This window comes from Alexandromys fortis, unplaced genomic scaffold (assembly GCF_014885135.2).
Source record: "Alexandromys fortis isolate MF-2015 unplaced genomic scaffold, M_Fortis_MF-2015_v1.1 scaffold_217, whole genome shotgun sequence".
In the NCBI taxonomy this organism is placed as follows: domain Eukaryota; kingdom Metazoa; phylum Chordata; class Mammalia; order Rodentia; family Cricetidae; genus Alexandromys; species Alexandromys fortis.
This window is the reverse complement of record NW_026068098.1, coordinates 1,217,930-1,240,021: the sequence shown is the minus strand read 5'-3', so window position 1 is coordinate 1,240,021 and position 22,092 is coordinate 1,217,930. Positions and strand designations below refer to the sequence as shown.

Here is a 22,092-nt window from a genome sequence, read left to right as displayed (position 1 = left end):
ATTTATTTATTTATTATGTATACAATACTCTGTCTGTGTGCATGCCTGAAGGCCAGAAGAGGGCGCCAGACCTCTTTACAGATGGTTGTGAGCCACCATGTGGTTGCTGGGAATTGAACTCAGGACCTTTGGAAGAGCAGGCAATGCTCTTAACCTCTGAGCCATCGCTCCAGCTCCAAGACCCGTAATTCTTGAACCCTTCTTCATCTCTGACATTACACATATTTATCTCCAGAACCAAATGTAGACAGTTCCAATACATCATTCATGCCTTGCCTCGCCCCACCTCACCCCACCCCACCCCTCCCCTCCCCCTTCCCCTCCCTCTCTCTTTCTTGTTTTCTTGTTTTTCAAGATGGGTTTTCTGTGTGACAGCCCTGGCTGTCTTGGAGCCTGCTTGTAGACCAGGCTGACCTCAAGCTCAGAGATCCACTGGGATTAAAGACTTTTCACCACCACACTCAGCTCTACTTTTTCTCATTTCTAATTCACCATGCACCTTCTGTAATCTATTTGATATTAGATTGTCACATTCAGACATTGCAAATTGTGGGGACTTTCCTCACAGGTATCTTTTACAAGTGACTATGGACATTACACAAGTTCTTACAGGAAAGTTTTATCTTTTGGCTTCTGTGGCTGGGCTTCTCAGTTCCCTTTAGTATTTCCTTATGAACACCACTAAAAATACCAACCCCACTACCTACACTCCAGATATCCAGTGGCTGTCTTCCTGTCAGCAAACATAGCACTTTCATACACAGAGACCCAAAAGTGGATCTTTGATCATCTGGTTTCTTCTTCAGATTCCTCTGATTGTATAGAAACTGGACACATTTTTGTTTTCTCCCTATTAACTCATTAATCCCATTTCTGATGACATTTGTCTCTTGATCATCCTCAAACCTGTTGAACTTAAGCATTTATTTGTTGAAATATGAAGCGGCGGGGCTGCGTCCCCGGCACCCGTCCGCCCGCATGGCTAGGTTATGCCCTGAAATAATTACACGGAAACTGTATTCTTTCAAACACTGCCTGGCCCGGCTAGTTCCAGCTTCTTATTGGCTAGCTCTTACATATTGTTCTAACCCATTTCTAATATTCTGTGTAGCCCACGAGCTGGCTTACCAGGGAGAATCTTACCTGCGTCTGTCTGGAGCAGGAGAATCATGGCGACTCTCTCACTAAGCTTCTTTCTCCCAGAATTCTCTTCTGTTTACCCCGCCTACCTAATTTTCTGTCCTATGAGGGCCGAGGCAGTTTCTTTATTATTACAATACCCACCTCCATCATTTATTCCTCTTTTACCTGTCAACACCCAAATCTTTGCAATATTCTTCTGTTTATATCTTTTATACTAATGCCAGGTAGATATTTTTGAAAATACAAATTTGCTTTCACGTCATCTCCATCATTCCATTCATTCAATAGTTATGTAGTTTAAGGCCTTAAAATTGTTATACCTAATAATTTTTTTCAGTTTATTTTCATTTTCAAACCATCAGAAAAATACTTCAAGGAGTAAAACAGTAGACATTTAAAAATAATTTGTTATATTGAGCACTTGCCCATGATCCTAATACTTACATTAGAATATTGTTGTTTAATCTCTGCATAAAATTGGGCATGTGTAGCTGGTAAGATGGTTCATTGTGTAAAGGTGCATGATGCTATGCTTGTAGACCTACATGGAGGAAGAAGACTAACTCAGAGTTTGTTCTTAGACCTCTGCATGCCAACACACAAAATAAATGACTAAGAATGTAAAATCAGGGGCTCAAGAGACGCTTCACAAGTTAAGAACACTTGTGTTCTTACAGAGGATTTGGTTCAGTTACCTGCACCCACGTGGTGGCTCACAACCATCCATAGGCACATGCGGGTGCACATGTTTATGCCTCTAATACCAACACTTAAAAAGCAGAGGCAGGAGGAGAATAGCTTGTGTTATATGATTACATCATAATGAAACAGCAAGTTTTAAAAAAAATGCCATGCTAATAGATCTTGAGGAAGTCATGGTAAACATAATACAAAATTGCTAACATTTAAAGTAAATTAGGCACCTTGTATTCATAGATTCTGTGCCAGGGATTCACAGCCATAGATCGGAAACAGGCAATTAAAATTGCATTTTTAACAAACATGAGAATTTTCCCCCCCTGTAATATCCCCATAGACAATATACTATAACATCTCTTTGCATTGCACTTGAATCCGATTAGGTATTCAAGGACTCTAATGATGATGCAGGTAGCAGTGGCATATGCTTGTAGTCCCAATACTTTGCAGGCTAAGGTGCTGGAACACTTTTAGCTAGAGTTCAAGATCAGTTTGGGCAGCATATCCAAATCCCATGCCAAGAACATGACACATGAACTACAAGAGCAAAGATTACATGCAAATATCAGATCCTATGTCAAGAAAATGACACTAACACTAAGGGCAAAGATTATATACAAATATCAGACCATATTTATGAGGGACTATTTGAGGCTTTTGGTATAGGAAAATCTTTTAGAACTAATCTCTGAGACTATTCAAGAATAACTTAATGTTTCAGTTTAGAATTTGTGGAGAGCTTCTGAGAAGTTGTGGGGATCAAATCCAAGGCCCTAAATATGATATGGAGGATGACCTTGAAATGTATCTTATTGCCTCCCTGTTAGAGCTGGGATTATAGATAATAACATGCCTGGTTTGTTTGTTTTTTCCAGGTAGGGTTTCTCTGTAGCTTTGGATCCTGTCCTGGAACTAGCTCTTGTAGACCATGTTGGCCTCGAACTCACAGAGATCCACCTGCACTCTGCTTCTCGAGTGCTGGGACTAAAGGCGTGCGCCACCACTGCCTGGGCACTTTCCTGGTTTTATGTGTAGCTCAAATTCAGGACTTCATGAATGCTAGGCCAGCATTCTTCTAACTAAGACACATCCATCACTTACCAACACATACCAGCCTACTTGCATTTATTATTTTTTTTAGAAAATATATTTTATTGAAAAAGTGAATTTTTTTAAAATAGAGATTTTCATAGGTAATAGAAACTATGATGTATCGCCACTCATTTGAACAACTGTCACATTTTAGGTATCTAGTTTCATCTTACATCATATTTTAGTAATTGATGGTGAGCCGGAAGCATAGACAGTGTTCAGTAGTTGTAGTTGTCTATTTAATATTTTTTAATTGAAAATGGTTTCTCCTCCTAGATCCTCCCCACTTCCCACCCATCTAACTCCAGTCTTTGCTTCCTTCTCTGTTTCCTTAAAAAATAAACTCAGCCTTATTTCATTTATACTCTTTTGTGTTCTTGTATTACTTTGAACCAAGTTTCAGGCATAGTATTATTTCATTTGTAAGTATTTGAAAATGTAATCTCTCTCTCTCTCTCTCTCTCTCTCTCTCTCTCTCTCTCTCTCTCTCTCTCTCTCTCTCTTTCTTATTTGTTATGTATACAATAGTCTATCTGTGTGTATGCCTGCGGGCCAGAAGAGGGCACCAGACCTTATTATAGATGGTTGTTAGCCACCATGTGGTTGCTGGGAATTGAACTCAGGACCTTTGGAAGAGCAGGCGATGCTCTTAACCACTGAGCCATCTCTCCAGCCCCTTGAAAATGTAATCTTTAAAGGTAAGGATTTTTAAAACCAGACAGTGGTGGCTCACACCTTTGATCCCAGCACTCAGGAGACAGAGCTCTAAGACACACTCAAGCTACAGAGAAACCCTGTCTTGAAGAAAAAAAAAATTGAGGATTTTTAAAAGTCATAGTTCCAACTTCATACCTTAAAATTTAAGTTAAAAATATGTGTGGGCTAAAGAGATGGCTCAGTGGTTGAGAGCATTTGGTGCTTTTGCAGAGGACTCAGGTTCACTTCCCAGCACTTACATGGTAGCTCACAACCCCTTATAACTCTAGTTCCAGGGGATCCAATGTCCTTTTTTTTTGGCCTTTATAGGTATAACATACATGTGATTCACATACATACACTTAAGCAAATGCTCATACACATAAAATTAAAATAAATCTTTATGCTGGAGAGATGGCTCAGAGATTAAGAACTCTGGCCGCTCTTCCAGAGGTCACGAGTTTAATTCCCAGCAACCAAATGGTGACTCACCATAATGAGAACTGGTTCCCTCTTCTGGCCTGCAGGCATCTATCCAGGCAGAACACAACATACATAATAAATAAATCTTTAAAAACAAACAAAATGAAATTAATGTGTATGTATATGTGCCTGCTTGTCTCTATGTATACCACATGTGTTGTTCCCACAGAGACCAGAGAGGAACTAGAATTACAGGTGGTTCTGAGTTGTCTGATGTGATTCTGGGAATTAAACACAGATCTTTTGCAAGAACAAGTACTCTTAACCATGAGCCATTTCTCTAGCTCAAAATTTGATAGAATTATCTCCTCCCACCCCCAGGTTTTCTCTGTGTGACAGACAGCCTTGGCTGTCCTGGAACTCAGTCTGTAGACCAGGCTGTCCTCAAACTCACAGAGATCCACCTGCCTTTGCCTCCCTATCGCATGGGATTAAAGTCATGCACTAACACACCCGGCAGATAGAATACTTTTTATAAGTAGCCCTTCTGTCTCCCTTAGTTTGCTTGTTTTGAAATGGGGTCTTACTATGTTGCTCAGGCTTGCTCTGTATCCTGGATTCAAGTGGTCCTCCTACCTCAGTTTTCTGGGTGTACCAGGCCTGACTGCCTAGCATCTTTTGTTGATTGTCTACTCTAACTATCCTTTTTTAAATTTATTCATTTATTCATTCATTCATTCATTCATTCATTCATTCATTTATTTATTGTACAATATTCTGTCTCTGTGTATGCCTGCAGGCCAGAAGAGGGCACCAGACCCCATTACAGATGGTTGTGAGCCACCATGTGGTTGCTGGGAATTGAACTCAGGACCTTTGGAAGAGCAGGCAATGCTCTTAACCGCTGAGCCATCTCTCCAGCCCCCTACTCTAACTTTTTTTTTTTTTGGTTTTTCTAGACAGGGTTTCTCTGTGGCTTTGGAGCCTGTCCTGGAACTAGCTCTGTAGGCCAGGCTGGTCTCGAACTCACAGAGATCCGCCTGCCTCTGCCTCCCAAGTGCTGGGATTAAAGGCGTGCGCCACCACCGCCCGGCTCTTTTTTTTTAAGATTTATTTATTTATTATATATACAACATTCCTTCCAAGTATGTTTACATGCCAGAAGAGGGCACCAGATCTCATTATAGATGGCTGTGAGCCACCATGTGGTTGCTGGGAATTTAACTCAGGATCTCTGGAAGAGCAGTCAGTGCTCTTAACCTCTGAGCCACCTCTCCAGCCCAACTCTAACTATTCTTATAGGAAAGGCAGGATAAAGATTTAGTTCTTTTTCTTTCTTTGATTTCACCTAATTTATATATATATATATATATATAAACTGTTTTCATTATCATTTCCTAGCAGTGATAGTTTTTTTCTTCTTCTTATGTTTTGCCTCTGTGCAGGAAAATATTGGAAGCACAAAAAAAATGCTATGATTCCTTTTAAGGTATCACTGGCTAGTGAAAGTTCAGTGCAGTGTGAAAGTGCCTGTACATGTAGGGAGCTTGTAGCAGAACCACTGAGCCAAGACAGGTCAGAAAAGCATTATGGGTTTGATCTGCACCTGTTTGATTGTTGAGGGTTTACTGGAGAAGGTAGAGGTTACTTTGCAGGCAGAGGGAGGAGCTTGTGTAAAAGGTGCACCAAGTGAGTGAGTTTGTAACAGAAGGAATAGAATTTGCCAACAGTTCAGCAAGCCTAGTAACAGTCAAGAGATGAGACTGCAGCGGTCTCTGGTTTCTAGTGCACCATAAATACTGGATCATTGCTGGGACTCCTCTCAGATATCCTGCTGTTTCCCAAAGTCAGGGTGATCCTGAAGCCAGGCATGACATCTGGGGGCAGGTTTCTTTAGAGCTCTATGCTGCAGCACACCTTCCTGCCTTTGATGTTGGTCTCCCCAAGGATCTCCAGGCTCTCTGGGTTTTACCTTTGTGCTTGTAGCCTGCAGGCACTACCTACCTTCCTACCAGCTTCTTCATCCACCAGCAGGACAAGCAGTGCAGGCTGCAGCCACTGCAACTCTAAGCGGGAGGTGGGGGATCTGGTTTGTCAAGCCTAAACTGGCCCCATTCAGTGGTGACATCTGGGTCTACATGCTCCAGCAGCTCAGAGATGGAGTAGATGTTGGGGACCAACTCAAAGTGCTGAATCTGGGCTCAGATGGCAGCAGAGTTCGTCAACAAGGGATTTCAGCAGCCAGCTCTGGGCTCAACTTTTTTGTTTATTCATGATAAAGTCTCATCTTCCCATCCTGGGCCAAAGGTTGCATGCATTCTAATGACTTTTTTTATTTATTTCATATGCATTGCCTGCATGTGTTTCTGTGTGAAGGGTGTAACTAGAATTACAGAAAGTTGTAAACTGCCACGTGGATATTCGGAATTGAGTCTGGGTCCTCTGGAAGAGCAGACAGTGCTCTTAAACATTATGCTATCTCTCCAGCTCCTCTTATGACTTTTAATAAAGACAAATATCATTAAAGAATAATCATAACAATTTCTGTTCTTAATTTCTATAATATATTTCTAGTGTGCTGACACAAACCTTCAATGCTAGAGACATGAAGCCTGGGTATATTAGTTTACTTTTGCTGTGAAGAGACACCATGACCAAGACAACTCTTATAAAAGAAAGCATCTATTTGGGAACTTGCTTACAGTTTCAGAGGTTTAGTCTATTACTATCATGGCAGGGAGCATGGAGGCATGCATGAAGCTGGAGAAGTAGCTGCGAGCTACATCCTGATCTGCAGGCAGAGAGACTGAGATAGATTGGGCCTGGCATGGGCTTTTGAAACCTCAAAACCTACTCCCTGGCAATACACCTCTTCCAATAAGGCCATACCTTCTAGTCCTTTTAAAGAGTTTCACCAGAGTGGTGACTAATCATTCAAATTATGAACCAATTGGGGGGGGGTCATTCATTTTTCTTTTCTGTTCTATTTTCTTTTATCTTTCCTTTCGTTTCCTTTCGTTTCCTCTCGTTTCCTCTCGTTTCCTTTCCTTTCGTTTCCTCTCCTCTCCTCTCCTCTCCCCTCCCCCCTCCCCTCCCCTCCCCTCCCCTCCCCTCCTCTCCTCTCCTCTCCTTTCCTTTCCTGTGCTCCTCCTTCCTGTGCCTCCTTCAGCAAATCCTACGGGTGCCACAATTGTCATTCTTATTTAAACCACCACATTTGCCATTACAGATTCCATTTCAGAGGGAAAATTACCTTTTTACTTATTTTGAAAATTCTAGAAGCTATATAATTTTAAAAACATATTTTCATGTGTTCCATCTAAAATGGGTGTTTGTATGTTTTGTAAGTCATTTTGGAGGGAAAGGATCTTCCAGAGATGAATGGGGTGAAAGATGGAGCACTAGACATCATTTGTTTAAAAGGCTGTGAATGTTAAACTTTGGAGTTGAGTATTTCTTTGCTGTGCTGTAGATAATTTTAGGGATTTTTTTCTCATTTTATTTATTCATTTAGAGTATTTATTGGCATATAGGTACCACTGTACATGTGTGGAGGTCAGGTGGTTCTTTCCTTCTACCATGTGGGCAACTGAACTTAGGTCATCTTGTTTGGCAGTGATGACCCTTAGCCTCTGAGCCATTTGCCTGGCTTTTTGTGGATTTTTTTGGCCATCGAAAAATGCAGAATTGGTAAGATAGCTAGGAAGAGAGGCAGATATAGGTACTCCAAGCAAGAAAAGCCAAGTAGTGAAATGTTTCAGGTGATTGTACTAGGAATAGAATGGAAACATTTCTGTGTGAGATAATTGCATGCAAAGAACTGGCAAAATGTATTTTACTACTATAACGAGTTCAATAGGACCAATCAAATGTCATTTAAAGTTTTTAGCTCCAAATGCCAGGAGATCATTTCTTTAACCAAATCTTAAGATTCATGGAGCTGGCGGCGATGCCTTTAGTCCCAGCACTTGGGAGGCAGAGGCAGACGGATCTCTGTGAGTTTGAGGCCAGACTGGTCTACAGAGGTAGTTTCAGGACAGCTAGAGAAACCCTGTCTTGAAAAACCACCAAAATCAATCAATCAATCATGGAATGCCCAGTCCCACTTGGCAGTTTTTTTTAAAAGCAATAGGGTTTTATATTTCTTGATATTAAGAAAGTATGTGTGTGTGTGTATATATATATATATATATATAGATAGATAGAGTCTGTCTGTCTGTCTGTCTGTGTGTGTGTGTGTGTGTGTGTATATACCATGGGTAGCCAGCCACAGAGACCAGAAGAGTGCATCAGGTTGTATGGAGCTAGAGTTAACAGGCAGTTTTGAGATGCCTGATATGGGTGCTGGGAACTGAACTTAAGTCCTAGAAGAACATGAAACACTCTTATCTGCTGAGCCATCTCGCCAGTCCACATCTCTAAATATTTTATGGTCTCTATCATAAAAATAGAGGGGGAAAGTAGAACTCTTATATTAGTATTTGCTGTAGATAGAGAAAGGAATAGAACCCTGTTCTCTAAACTGGTAACATTTTGAGCCAGCTGATTTCTTGGCAGGGGTCATTTCCTACATTATAGGGTGTTTTGTAGCCTACTGGCTAGGAGTTGAAGCAATAAATGATATTTCAGATATTTCCTGGGGGGACAGCCACTTCCACTATTGAGAACCACCATTGAATAAGGGCCACTAAATATGCCTCAAGAGAGTGATCTGCATGTAATCAAATATATATATGTATGTATATATATATATAAATAATATATTACATAAATGAACTGTCAGCTTTTAGTCACGAATTATAAACAATAAAACTGTGTTGTCTTTTGCAGCTAATGAACAAGATGACCATTGAGCAGCTCTTTCAGATTTCACTTTAATTATTTTTCTGTTGGTTATTGAACCCACAGGGCCTTGTACATGTTAGATAAGTTCTCTACCACTAAATTGTATGGCCTGTTCTAATCTTCTGTCCTAGATCATTATACTGATAATTGAGAGTGGGTAACGTTCCTAACCTTGGCTGGCTTGTAGCTTGTATAGTTAGACCAGGCCTGACCTCAAACTCTTAGAGATCCAGCTGAGGGCTTACACTGGGGTTAAAGGTATGAACTAACAGTCCTGGCCACTTACATAAACTGTTTGTTGTTTGTTTTGTTTTTCCTTTTAAATTTACTTAACCTTTTATTATAGTTGACTTAGTTCTGTGTTTCTATGTGTGCACGTACGTACACATGTATGAGTCATGAAGCACTTAATGGAGGTCAGAACAATTTGCAGGAGTATGTTTACTCCTTTCACCATCTAGGTCCAGGTCCCAACTCAGGGTTGGAGGCAAGCACCTTTACTCACCGAATCATCTTCTGGCCCAATTACTTGAGCTTTTAGTAAAATTTAAATTTCACTAAGTGTAGAATATAACTTTTTTTTTTTTTCTTTTTGCCTGAACTTTGTAAAGAGCTTGTTAGGAATTTAAAAGCCATTAATGGATACAGAAAAGGTCTTGGAAAGGTAGTTCAAATCCTGAATCAGTACTTCCAAACTTAAGATATTTATTAACTTGGTTCTGTCCTCACATTTAGGCTTTAAGGAAAAGATGATGTGCTATTATGCTGGAGAAAGCTTAAATTTTATTTGTTATCATTTCCAAGTGTGCTTTACATGTAAGTGTTTAAATGTGAGCCTTAAAAGGTAGAAGCAGGTGGATCTTTGTGAGTTCACGCCCAGCCTGATCTACAAGAGCTAGTTCAGGACAGGCACCAAAGCCACACAGAGAAGCCCTGTCTCAAAATCGATGAAAACAAAACAAATAAACAAACAAAAAAGTTAACATTTATTGGGTGTGGTGGTGCTTACTAAACATTTTAGTAATTAGGAAGATGAGACAGGACAATTAGGTGTCAAAAGACAACTAAACAAAAATTTTAATATTTAATTTTATGTGTTGTTATTATTATTATTATTATTATTATTATTATTATTATTATTATTATTATTTTCTTTTTTTGATGTAGGCCTCGAAGTAGAGGAAAATCTACAGTGGAAGATGAGGACAGCATGGATGGACTGGAGACAACAGAAGCAGAAAATATTGTGGAAACAGGTACTGGATCTTAATGAAAGTTTTGACAAAAGTACACAATAATTTGTACTTGTTTATATATACTGCCCATACCATTTGTATAGAAGTGTTGTGTGTTAACATTTGTCTGTACACAAAACTCTTAAGTCTTCCATCTGTTTTGATGTCTATTGGTAGAGTGAAAAAACAGGTCTCTTTCTTAGTTTTCCCCTTGAATCTTTATTTAGTTTGAATCATTTTGTGTATATGAATGCCTTTTATGAAAGCAAAACTCCAACTTTGAGAGAAACTCCTTTTATTCCTTTAGTGTGACAGGTCATAGTAGATTTCTGACTTGTGAGCCATCAAGTATTCACTCAAAGCTTATTTTGTTAGTATGAATATGGAGGAAAAATGTTTCATTAGCAAGTGGTAGTATAAAGTTCTGGGTTAAACCACTACTTTTTGCTGTACTTGACTTTACATACCTGCAAGAGTGGACAATTAAGATACCAAAAATAATTTCCAAAATCTTAAGTTAGTAATTTAATAAGTTATGGGATTCATGGTATGAGTAGAAGATGTCTGCATGGGATATTCTCTCTGGCAATGTTTTCTCCACTTGGATAACATCTGGGCACTGCTATCATGATGGATATTACCTTGATGTTTATAGAATCTCACAAAGTTTCTTAGAAAAAAATTAAAATGCTTCATTTTTTCCTAAAAATATTTCTTTATGTGTATGAGTTTTTGTCTACCTAAATACCTATCTACCTTTCTTTCCTTTTCCTTTTCCTTTTTTTTTTTTTTCCTTTCTTTTCTTCTTTCCACCATGTGCATACAGGGTGCCCAAGTAAGTCAGAAGCTGGATTCCCTGGAACTGGAATGAAAGGCAGTTGTGAGCTGCCTGTGTTTGCTTGGAATCAAACCTAGACCTTCTGGTAGAGCAACCAGTTCATAACCACAAATCCATTTTTTAAAGCCCCACTCTGTCTTTCTGTCTGTCTGTCTGTCTGTCTGCCTACCTCTCTATCTTGTTGTGTGTATTTGTGGATGTGTATGGTTAGAGGACAGCTTGTGAAAGTTGTCCTTCCACTATATGGATTGTGGGAGTCAGACTTGGCATCCAGACTTAACTCATTGCACCATCTTTCATGAGCACTCGCTTTATCTTTTAGTATACTTTCTAGAAAATTATTTATTTATTTTCTTTGAGACAGGGTTTCTCTGTGTAGTCTTGGCTTTCCTGGAACTAGCTCTGTAGACCAGGCTGGCCTCGAACTCAGAGATGCCTGCCTTTGCCTCCTGATGTTGAGATTAAAGCTGTGTCACCACCACTCAGCTCTTATGATTATTTCTTTTGATGTAAGTGTAGAGTTCATGGAAAGCCTTTGTATACTGTGTAGTCCCCTTTTCTTTCTTTCTGTTGTTGTTTTTAAAGACAGGGCTTTTCTGTAGCTTCGGAGCCTATCCTGGAACCAGCTCTTGTAGACTAGGCTGGTCTCGAACTCAGAGAGATCTGCCTGCCTCTGCTTCCCGAATGCTGGGATTAAAAGTGTGCACCTTTGTTGTGTTTCTTTAGATAGAATGACAAAGTGAAGATTGGGGATTCAGAATCTTCTCTCCCTCCCTTCCTTTCTTTTTATTTTCAAGATAGGATTTCTTTGTGTACTTTTGGCTACCCTGGATCTTGTTTTGTAGACCAGGCTGGCCGTGAACTCAGAGACCCACCTGCCTCTGCCTCTGGAGTGCTGGGATTAAAGGCATGTGCCTCTATGTCCAGCTCGTTAAAAAATTTTTTAAATGACATTTTCAACATGATTATTTTATAAACAGTGTCATCCATTAATCTTCTAAATGTACCCATCAGTATTCTTTTTGGGTATTATCTTACTGAATGAAGATTTAGCACCATTTCTATGTTACTCTGTTTTTTTTTTCTTGTAAGTTTTGATGCTCTGTTTAATACCTTGACTTTTTGACTTCCTGATTTTTTTTTCTAAAGTTTTCCTTTTAGTTACACATTCTTAGAGTTCACACATTTACCCTTGTCATTGTGCCAGTTATTGGGACAATTGTGACTCATTTTCAATGTCTCAAGTCAGGCTTTAGGTGCTACCTCTTTCTTTTTTTTTTTAAACCACACTTTTTTTTTTTTTTTGGTATTTCACTATTCAAACCAATAGCCCAGTGATCTTATTAATGGGCTTGTTACCTTTCTAGCTCCAAGTCTTTGTAGTCTTTTTTTCTTTTCTTTTCTTTTTGACATTATGTAACCCTGGTTAGCCTGGAATTCACTTTCTATACTGCTCTAGCCTCCAACTCTTTTTAAAGAGATCCACCTGCCTCTGCCTCCTGAGGCTTAGGATCAAAAGCATGCACCACCACTCGTGGCTATTGTCATTTTCTTGATGCACTTTAAACTCTTCCACCAAACCAAACCCATGTTTTGCATTTTTTAACTGATATGGATGTAGGAAACACATAATTTGCTGATTGGCTTTAAAGTTGTGACCTCAGATCTCAAGTGAGTCAAGATTGCTCCTTTTACTCAAGATTGCTCCTTTTACTACACCTAGAAATTTCTTTTCCAGCAATTGAGGATGATTATTCACTCACCACCACCTCCTTTCAAGCTTCTAGTGCTTCATTTTAGTTTTTATTCTTTATTATTCTAGTGGGGTGGGGGGAGGAATTTCACACCCTTCATCAAGTGTGTTCTCCTGCGTGTGTCTCTGTCCACATACTTTGTTTCTAATCCTGTGTCTTAAGTACTTTCTCAGAATGCTGCAGAACTCATTGCTCTTTGGAAAGAATATTTTTGAGGTCCATCTTTAATCTTTCCTGCCCCTAAATAGAAATTCAGCAACTTTCTGGGTTCTTCGAGGCTTTTTCAGCTAAGGAAAATAGTATTACGGGAAGAGGAACACGTAGGTAAGCGTGCATATCACAGTTGTTTCAGTTGAGACATAATTATGTTGGTCTTTGTCTTTTTAGTGAGACATTAACTATCAGAAGAGATAGTATATACATACTTATAAATGTGAGTTGATACCCATTGAAGCTTACCTCTAAATAGTTATTAGCAAGCTAGCCTGCTTATTTACTTTTTTTTGAGACAGGTGTGTCTCGCTAGTTGTTCTGAAACTCTGTTTAGCCTCAGACTCAGAGACCCACCTGCCCCTTTCTCTTGAATGCTGGGATTAAAGGTATGTGTTACCATGCCTGGAAGAAATTAGTCTTTCCACACATCTGCATCTACTCATATACATATTATCCCTCCCTCCTTCCTATGTGTTTTTCCCAAGCTCTGGTAACCATGATTCTCTGGTTTGTTTGTTGTTTGCTTTTTTGAGACTTTTAGCTTCTGTATTAACATGAGATGTAATGTTTGTCTTTCTGTTTTTTACTTTAGAGTATATAAGTTCATATAGTATTATCCGTTTCCACATTTCTGTAGATGGAACAAACCCCCCCCCCCCCCGACACGGTCTAGCTCTGTAGTATAGATTAGCTTGTCTAACTTGGAGCTCACTATGTAGACCAGGCTAGGGGCAAATCTAGAGGTACACCTGACTCTGGCTTCAGATTAATAGGATGCACCACCATGCCTGACCTTTCCTTATTATTTTGTGATTAACTTTTCTGATTTCTTAAAGAATATCATTGGCATTTTGATTGAAAATTACAGTGAATGTGTAACTCATTTGAGCTTTGTAGACTTTTTTTTTAAAATTGGGAATACATTTTTTCATACAATAAATTCTAATTTGGTTTTCTCTCCCCCTATTTCTCCCAGCTCCTCCCTGTCTCTCCTCCCTGTCTGTGTCTCCCTAGGAAACAAACAGGCTTCTAAGGAATAATAACAAAATAAAACAAAATACAATTAGATAAAACAAAAACAATAAATCAGAATAGGACAAAACCACCAGAGAAGAAAAAGCACAAGAAATGAATATAGACACAGAAGACAAGCACGTTCGCACACATAGGATCCCAAAAATACAAAACTGGAAACCAGAATATACATAAAAAGGACCTGTAATGTTTGAGGTGTTTTTTTTTTTGAGACAGGGGCTCATTAGGTAGCTCTGGCTGTGCTGGAATTTACTATATAGACCAGGCTGGCCTCAAAGTCACGGAAATCCTTCTACTTCGGCCTCCCAAGTGCTGGGATAAAAGATGCGCTTCACTTTACCCAGCTAAGGACCTATAATGTTTAAAAAACAACAACAAAAAAGCCCTGATATGTATAATATTAATTTATTAATAATATATATTCATTAATATTCTTTATTTATTAGGAAAGTTATATTAGGTTTCCATAAAACCCCTCAAAGGCCTTTAGTTTTAGCTCTCCTCCCTGTATTCCTTTCCTCTCCTCTTTCCCCTGCGTCTCCTCATTTGATCCTCTCATCCCAATCTCCCCCATCCATTCATAACTATGTAGTCTATTTCCTCATCCTTTGGAGACCCAACACCCCTACCTCCCCACCCTCATTAGTCCCTTAGACTCTATCTAGCCTCTCTGGACATGCAGATTGCAGTTTGCTTATCAATGATTTAACAGCTAGCACCCACATATAAGTGAATGCATTGTCGTTCTGGGGCCGAGTACCCCACTCAGAATGATTCCTACCTTCCATTAACTTACCTGCAATTTCATGAATGCATTTTTTTTTCAAAAACAGCCGAGTAATACTCCATTATGTAAATGTACCGTATTTTCTTTATCCGTTCATCTGTTGATGGACATCTGGCTTGTTTCCAGTTTCTGTCTATTACTAATAGGGCAGTAGTAAACATGGTTGAGCATGTGTCTCTGTAGTAGGATATAGCTGCATCTTCAGGTAGATCGATTCCCATCTTCCCTAGGAACCGTTATATTGATTTCCATAGTTTCTGTATAAGATTGCATTTCATCAGCAATGGAGGAGTGTTGCCCTTACTTTTACTTATTTTAGCCATTCTGACTGGTTTAAGATAAAATCTCAAAGTAGTTTTGATATGTGTTTCCTTGATGGCGAAGAATATTGATCATTTCTTTAAGTGTTTCTCAGCCATTTGAGTTTTCTCTTGAAAATTCTGTCTAGATCTGTACTCCATTTTTAAAATTGGGTTGCTTATTTTTATTTATTCTGTTCTTTTGTATTCTTTATGTATTTTGGATATTAGCCCTCTGTCAGATATGTAGTTGATAAAAAATCTTTCCCCATTCTGTAGCCTGTCACTTTGTCTGGATGACCTTTGCCATTGAGAAGCTTTTCAGATTCATGAGGTCCTGTTTATTAATTCTTGTTCTTAGTACCTGTGCTATTAGTGTTGTAGTAAGAAAGTCTTTTCCTGTGCCAATGAGTTCAAGGCTATTCCCTACTTTCTTTTCTGTCAGATTCAACGTATCTGTTCTTATGTTGAGATCTTTGAGTTGAGTTTTGTGCAGGGTGACAAGTATGCATCTATTTGCATTCTTCTGCATGCAGTCATCTAGTTTGACCAGCACCATTTGTTAAAAATGCTTTTTTCCAGTGCGTATTTCTGGCTTCTTTATCAAAAATCAGGTGTCCATAGGTGCACACTTCACTTCAATTTCATTGATCAACATGTCTATTTTTGTGCTGTTTTTATTACTCTTAGCCCTGTAGTATAATATGAGATCAGGCATAGTGATATCTCCTGCAGTTCTTTTATTACTCAGGAGTGTTTTAGCTATCCTGTTTTTTCTTTCTTTTTTTGTTTTGTGTATGTTTCCATATGAAATTGAAAATTGTGGTTTCAAGTTCTGTGATGAATTGTGTTGGATTTTGATGCGGATTTCAGTGAATCTGTAGACTACTTTTGGTAGGATGGCCATTTTTCCTACATTAATCTTACCTATCCATGAGCTTTGACAGGTCTTTCCATCTTCTGATGTTGTCTTCGATTTCTTTCTTCAGTATCTTAATATTTTTTTTAAATCATAGATGTCTTTTATTTGCTTGATTAGAGTTACCCCAAGATATTTCATATTATTTGTAGCTGTTGTGAAGGGTATTAGTTCGGTATGATTGTCATTTGAATATAGGAAGGCAACTGATTGTGTGTGTGTTAGTTTTATATACAGTTACTTTGCTGAAAGTGTTTTTTTTTTTTTTTTTTTTTTGGTTTTTCAAGACAGGGTTTCTCTGTGGCTTTGGAGCCTGTCCTGGCACTAGCTCTGTAGACCAGTGTTTATCAGGTGTAGGGAGTAATCCTGGTTGAACTTTTAGGGATGGGCGCGCGCGTGCGCGCGCACACACACACACACACACCCCACACCCCACACACCCCACCCTACTCACTCACACTCTTCATCTGCAAATAAATATTTTGACTTCTCTTCATATTTGTATCCTTTTGATCTCCCTCAGTTTTCTTACTACTCTAGCTAAGACTTCAAGTACTGTATTCAGTAGGTATGGAGAGAGTGGATAACCTTGTCTTGTGAATATGCTTTGAATTTCTCTCCATTTAGGTTGATGTTGACTGTGGACTTGCTGTAAATTGCCTGTTGAGGTATTTCCCTGTATCCCTAATCTCTTCAGTGTTTTTGTCATGAAGGGCTGTTGGATTTTGTCAAAGGCCCTTTCTGCATCTAATGAGGTTTTTGTCTTTTCGTCTGTTTATTGGTGGATTGCATATATTGATTTGCATATGTTCCTGCATCTCTGGGATGAAACCTATTTCATCATGGTATATGATCTTCTTGGTGTGTTCTTGGATTCAGTTTGCAAGTATTTCATTGAGATTTTTTATCTATGTTTATAAAGGAAATTGATTTAAAATTGTCTTTCTTTGTTGAATTTTTATGTGGCTTAGGTTATCAGTAACTGTCCTTGTAAAACGAATTGGGCCGTGTTCTTTTTGTTTCGTTTATGTGGAATAATTTGAGGAGTTTTGGGATTGAAATGAAAGAAGTCTGTGCCAAAAGTCATCTGGTCCTGGGCTTTTTTTGGTTAGTAGACTGAATTACTGCTTATGTTTCAGTATAGGAATTTTATAAGTCTGTTTAAACTGCTTACCTGATTTTCATTCTGATTTGGTAGGTGATATATATTGAGAAAAATTATCTATTTCTTTTAGGTTTTCCAATTTGGAGTACAGGTTTTTAAAATATGTTCTTGTGATTCTCTGTATTTCGTTGGTGTCCCTTGTTATGTCCACTCTTTCACCTCTAATGTTAATATAGATCTGCTCTCTCCACCTTTTAGTTAGCTTGGCTAAGGGTTTGTTAATCTTACTGTGTTTTTCAAAGAACCAACTCTGTTTTCTTGATTCCTTATATTGGTTTTTGTTTGTTTGTTTTTAGTTTATTGATTTAGTCTTGAGTTTGATTATTTCTTACCATCTACTCCTTTTTGGTGTTAATTCTTTGTTCTTGATCTTTCAAGTATTGCTATTTATATGAGATGTCTGTCTATCCTCTTTTTTAATGTAGGCACATAATTGTGTTCCATAAATTGGGGCATGCTGTATTTTGTTTTCCTTTAATTCTAGAAAGCTTTTCCTTTTTAATCTGTCCTGTCCCATTTTTCATTAATGAGTTGTTCAGTTTCCATGAGTTTCTAAGCTTTCTCTCATTGATACCCACCCAGCTTTAATATGTGGTAGTCAGACAGGATGCTGTGTGTGATTTCATGTTGGTTTGTTTGTTATTTAATTTTTAAAAATCTGGTGAGAAGCCAGCTGGCGGTGGTCCACACCTTTAATCCCAGCACTTGGGAGGCAGAGGCAGGCGGAACTCTGTGACTTCGAGGCCAACCTGGTCTACAAGAGCTAGCTAGTTCCAGGACAGGCTCCAAAGCTGCAGAGAAACCCTGTCTCGAAAACTACCCCCTCCAAAAAAAAAAAAAAATCTGTCGAGACTTGCTCTTGCTTTGTGTTCAAGTATGTGGTCAGTTTTGGAGAAAGTTCCATGAGGTATTGAGAAGGTATATATTCTTTTGTGTTTGGATGAAAAGTTCTGCAAATACTTGTTGGGTCCATTCCGTTTCTAATGTTTATTAGCTTCAGCATTTCTTAGTTTAGTTTTTGTTATCTGTCTATTGGTGAGAGTGGGGTATTGAAGTCACCCATTATCACTCTGTGAGGCTCAATATGTGATTTAAGCTGTAGTGTTTAGTACATAAATTCTAAGAATCGCAATATCAGCCCAGCAGTCATGGCACACACCTTTACTACCAGCACTTGGGAAGCAGAGGCAGGTGGATCTCTGTTTGTTTGAGGCCAGTTTGGCCAGAACGAGTATTAGGAGAGCCAGAGCTTTACAGAGAAATCCTGCTGTATAGGGATTGGGTGGGAATGGGGAAGAATTGAAGTATTCTCTAGGTGGGTTAAAGGTGTGTGCCACCTTGTTCAGCTTTGAGCTTTATATTGATGTTTTTTTTGGGGGGGGGGGCGGGATATTGACCTGTTGTGCTTTGTATGTTAATGCTTCTCTGTATGTCTTTTTTTTTTTTAAATCAGGGTAATTGAGATCTGACAGAAAGTAGACCAATTCTTCCTCTTTAGGATTTAAAAAGAATTTATATTAGTTTTATTTTAAAGTTTGTTTCTAGGGTTTTTCTTGATAGAAAAGTCTTTATGATAAACATTTATCTCTTACTATTGGTCTGCTGAGACATTGTTAGGTTCAATTTTAGTAGACTGTATGTTCAGTTTTTCATGAAGTTGTTCATAGTCCCTAGTGATCCTTTTTGTTTCTGGTGTCAGTTATATAATGTATCTCTTTTCTTTTGTCCTCTATTCCTTTCACATATCTTTTTTTGGGGATAGATTTTAGATTCTAGCTATGTATACCATTCTAGCCTTATACTGAACCTTTGCCCCAGCTGTATATTATGCCTGTCAGCAGTGACAACATTTTTATCCTCCCTCCCTCCCTCCCTCCCTCCCTCCCTCCCTCCCTCCCTCCCTCCCTCCCTCCCTCTGATGTATTATTTTATGCTCTGATGGCTTGGTTTCTTTCCTTCTACCTTGGGGTTGATTTGGTTTGCTCTCTTCTACTAATAGGAGTTGCAACGTTAGTTTATTTTCTTTCTTTGATTGTCGATGGTGAGGCACTGACTGCCACAGACTTCTAGTTCTTTTGCTGAACCCACTTGATTTTTCCTTATTGTTTTTAACTTTTCAATGAAAATTTAAATTCCTCTCGATTTCTTCAAGAGCATGTTATAAATTTGCATATAATTTTTTACAATTTCTGGTTTCTTTCTTGTTCAAGCCTTACTCCACTGTAGTCAAAGTATCATGATGCATAATATACCTTTAAAAAATTTTTTTTTCTGTCTTCTGAGGCTTGTTTTCCGGTATGGTCTGTGCACTGCTGAGATGAATGTGTATTTTAGAGGTATTGGACGATATAATGTGTAGATGTCTTAGGTTCATTTTGTTCATAATGTAATTTGACTTTGATGGTTCTTTTTAAAAAAGCGGCGATTGTGTGTGTTTGTGTGTGTTGGTGTCTGTCTGTGTGTATGTGCACATGTGTAAGGATGCCTGCAGAGTCTTTTGAGTGTGGGCTAGATCTCCTGGAGCTTGAGCTATCTTACTGGTGGCTGTGAGCCACCTGTTGTGGGTGCTGGAAACTGAGGCATCTCTCCAGGTCCCACCTTCCCTTTTTGCTCTAAGGCCATCCTGCTTTAGTTTGGCTCAGCCTCTAGTCCATTTTTGTAAGGCTCATGTATGCAGAATTGAAGCCTGGTGCTCACCTGCTGTCCAACCAGATGCCTTGCCTTGCTTTGCAGGGGCCTCCAGAAGTCTTGGTGTTGTTTTAGCCAACTCCATTCCAATGGGAAAAAATGTTACTGATTGAGGGGGAAAAATGTAACTCTGATAGTTTGATTTTTCATTGAAAAAAAAAAGTTTACATGTTTTTATTTTTTGAAATTTATTTTTATTTTATGTGTACGGGTGTTTTACTTTCATGTGTGTGTGTATCTGGTGTCTAGGGATGCCAGAAAGAGGGCTTTGGATCCTCTAGAGCTGGCATTATTGACAGTTGTGAGCTCTCATGTACTTTCTGGGAATTGAACCTGGATCCTCTAGAAAAGCAGTGCTGTTAACTGCCAAGTCATCTCTTCAGCCTCTCCAGCCTCCTTTAATATTTCTCTATTAAATTTTGTTGTTATTGTTATTATTGCGGATTCTGTTTAGTCCTATGCTTGGAATGGTCTCGTCTTTTACCTCTAATTATTGCTTTATATGATTGTTTCAGAGTTCTATATATTTTAACAATTGTTTCCTTTTTTGAAATGATTCACTTTTCATTATGTAGTGACTTTTCTTTTCTTTTTGACAATAGCGTATTTTATCTAAGTATTATTATTACTGCCTTCTCTTGTTTTCTAATTATTTGGTATGTCTTATTTGGTCCCTTCACTTTCAGTACACCTGGTTCTTAATTTATGAAGTATATTTTTGTGTATTTGGTTTTCACTTTTTTGGGGGAGTGGAGAAGGGTCTACTTAGGTAGTCTAACCTTTTCATCAGAGGAATTTGTTTTTATATTGATGGTCATTATTGAAAAAGCATATTACTATAACTCTTAGTTTTTCCACTTTGTAAAAATATTATTATGTATACAGTATTCTGTCTGTGTGTATGACTGCTGGCCAGAAGAGGGCACCAGACCTCATTACAGATGGTTGTGAGCCACCATGTGGTTGCTGGGAATTGAACCCAGGACCTTTGGAAGAGCAGGCAATGCTCTTAACCTCTGAGCCATCTCTCCAGCCCCCCCTCCTCGTTTAGTCTTTCATTAATATTTGTGGCTTTTAGAAGATTATTCTGTGTATATATTATGTTTGTGAATATTGGTTTATATCTATCTACTATTGTTGCTGCTGCTGTTTTGTGTGCTTCAGCTCCATTTGTTTAGTTCTTACTTTTTACTTTTTTCCCCTGGTTTTTCAAGACAAAAGTTTCTCTGTGTAGCAACCCTGGTTGTCCTTTGGACCACTGTCAGATCCTTTATTTGTTTATTTATTTATTGGTGTTTATGAGACAGGGTCTCTCTCTGTGTAGCTCTGGCTGTCCTGGAACTTGCTCTGTAGATCAGAGATCCACCTGCTTCGCCTCCTAAGTGCTGGGATTAAGGGCATGTGCCACCACCTCTCTGCTTTTCTATTTTTTTTTTTTTTTTGGTGTCAGCTTCTCTCCTTCCACAATATGGTTCCCAGGGCTAATCCTTGGTGTCAAGTGCCTTTATTCACAAACCATCTTTCTGGCCCTGAAATGGCGTGCATGCGTGCGTGCGTGCGTGCGTGCGTGCGTGCGTGCGTGCGTGTGTGTGTGTGTGTGTGTCTATTTTCTGTGAGAAGGTCTTATTCCATAGCCCAGGCTGGCCTGGAACTACTCTAGTCTCAAACTCAAGGCAGTCCTTCTGCCTTAGCCTTCTTTGGCTTATCATTATAGTTGTTATCTACAATGCACAGCTTGGTGGCTCATTCTGTCAATAAATTTTCTACTGCCTGGTCCTAACTATTCACCCACTGGAGGACTTAATTGATTATTTCTTTTCTTTAAAAAAATTTATTTATTTTTAATATTTATTTATTTATTTATTTATTTATTTATTATGCATGCAATATTCTGTCTGTGGGTATGCCCGAAGGCCAGAAGAGGGCACCAGATCTCATTACAGATGGTTGTGAGCCACCATGTGGTTGCTGGGAATTGAACTCAGGACCTTTGGAAGAGCAGGCAATGCTCTTAACCACTGAGCCATCTCTCCAGCCCCCTGAAGCAAAATTCTTATAGCTTGTTCTCTACGCCACAAATACAATTAGAAGCAATGTAACTATCATAGCTTTTGTACCCAGAGAAGTTAAGGAAGATGNGCTCTTAACCGCTGAGCCATCTCTCCAGCCTCTTAATTGATTATTTCAAAGGTTCAGCATGTATAGCTACAATCGTTTAGGTTTTTTTTTTTTTTTTGGTGTAGTCATATCTTAAACTCATT

The 22,092-nt window shown here is 38.8% G+C and overlaps 1 protein-coding gene across 9 annotated transcripts in view; it reads left to right on the top strand.

Moving 5' to 3' along the window:
• Kmt2c (lysine methyltransferase 2C) overlaps positions 1-22,092 on the top strand; it is a 239,931-nt gene that overhangs the window by 52,205 nt on the left and 165,634 nt on the right. For all 9 annotated transcript variants that reach the window (XM_050123724.1, XM_050123718.1, XM_050123725.1 and 6 more), the window contains exon 2: positions 10,066-10,154. In XM_050123724.1, the coding sequence (XP_049979681.1) occupies positions 10,066-10,154 (89 nt within the window). The remainder of the gene's footprint in view (positions 1-10,065; positions 10,155-22,092) is intronic.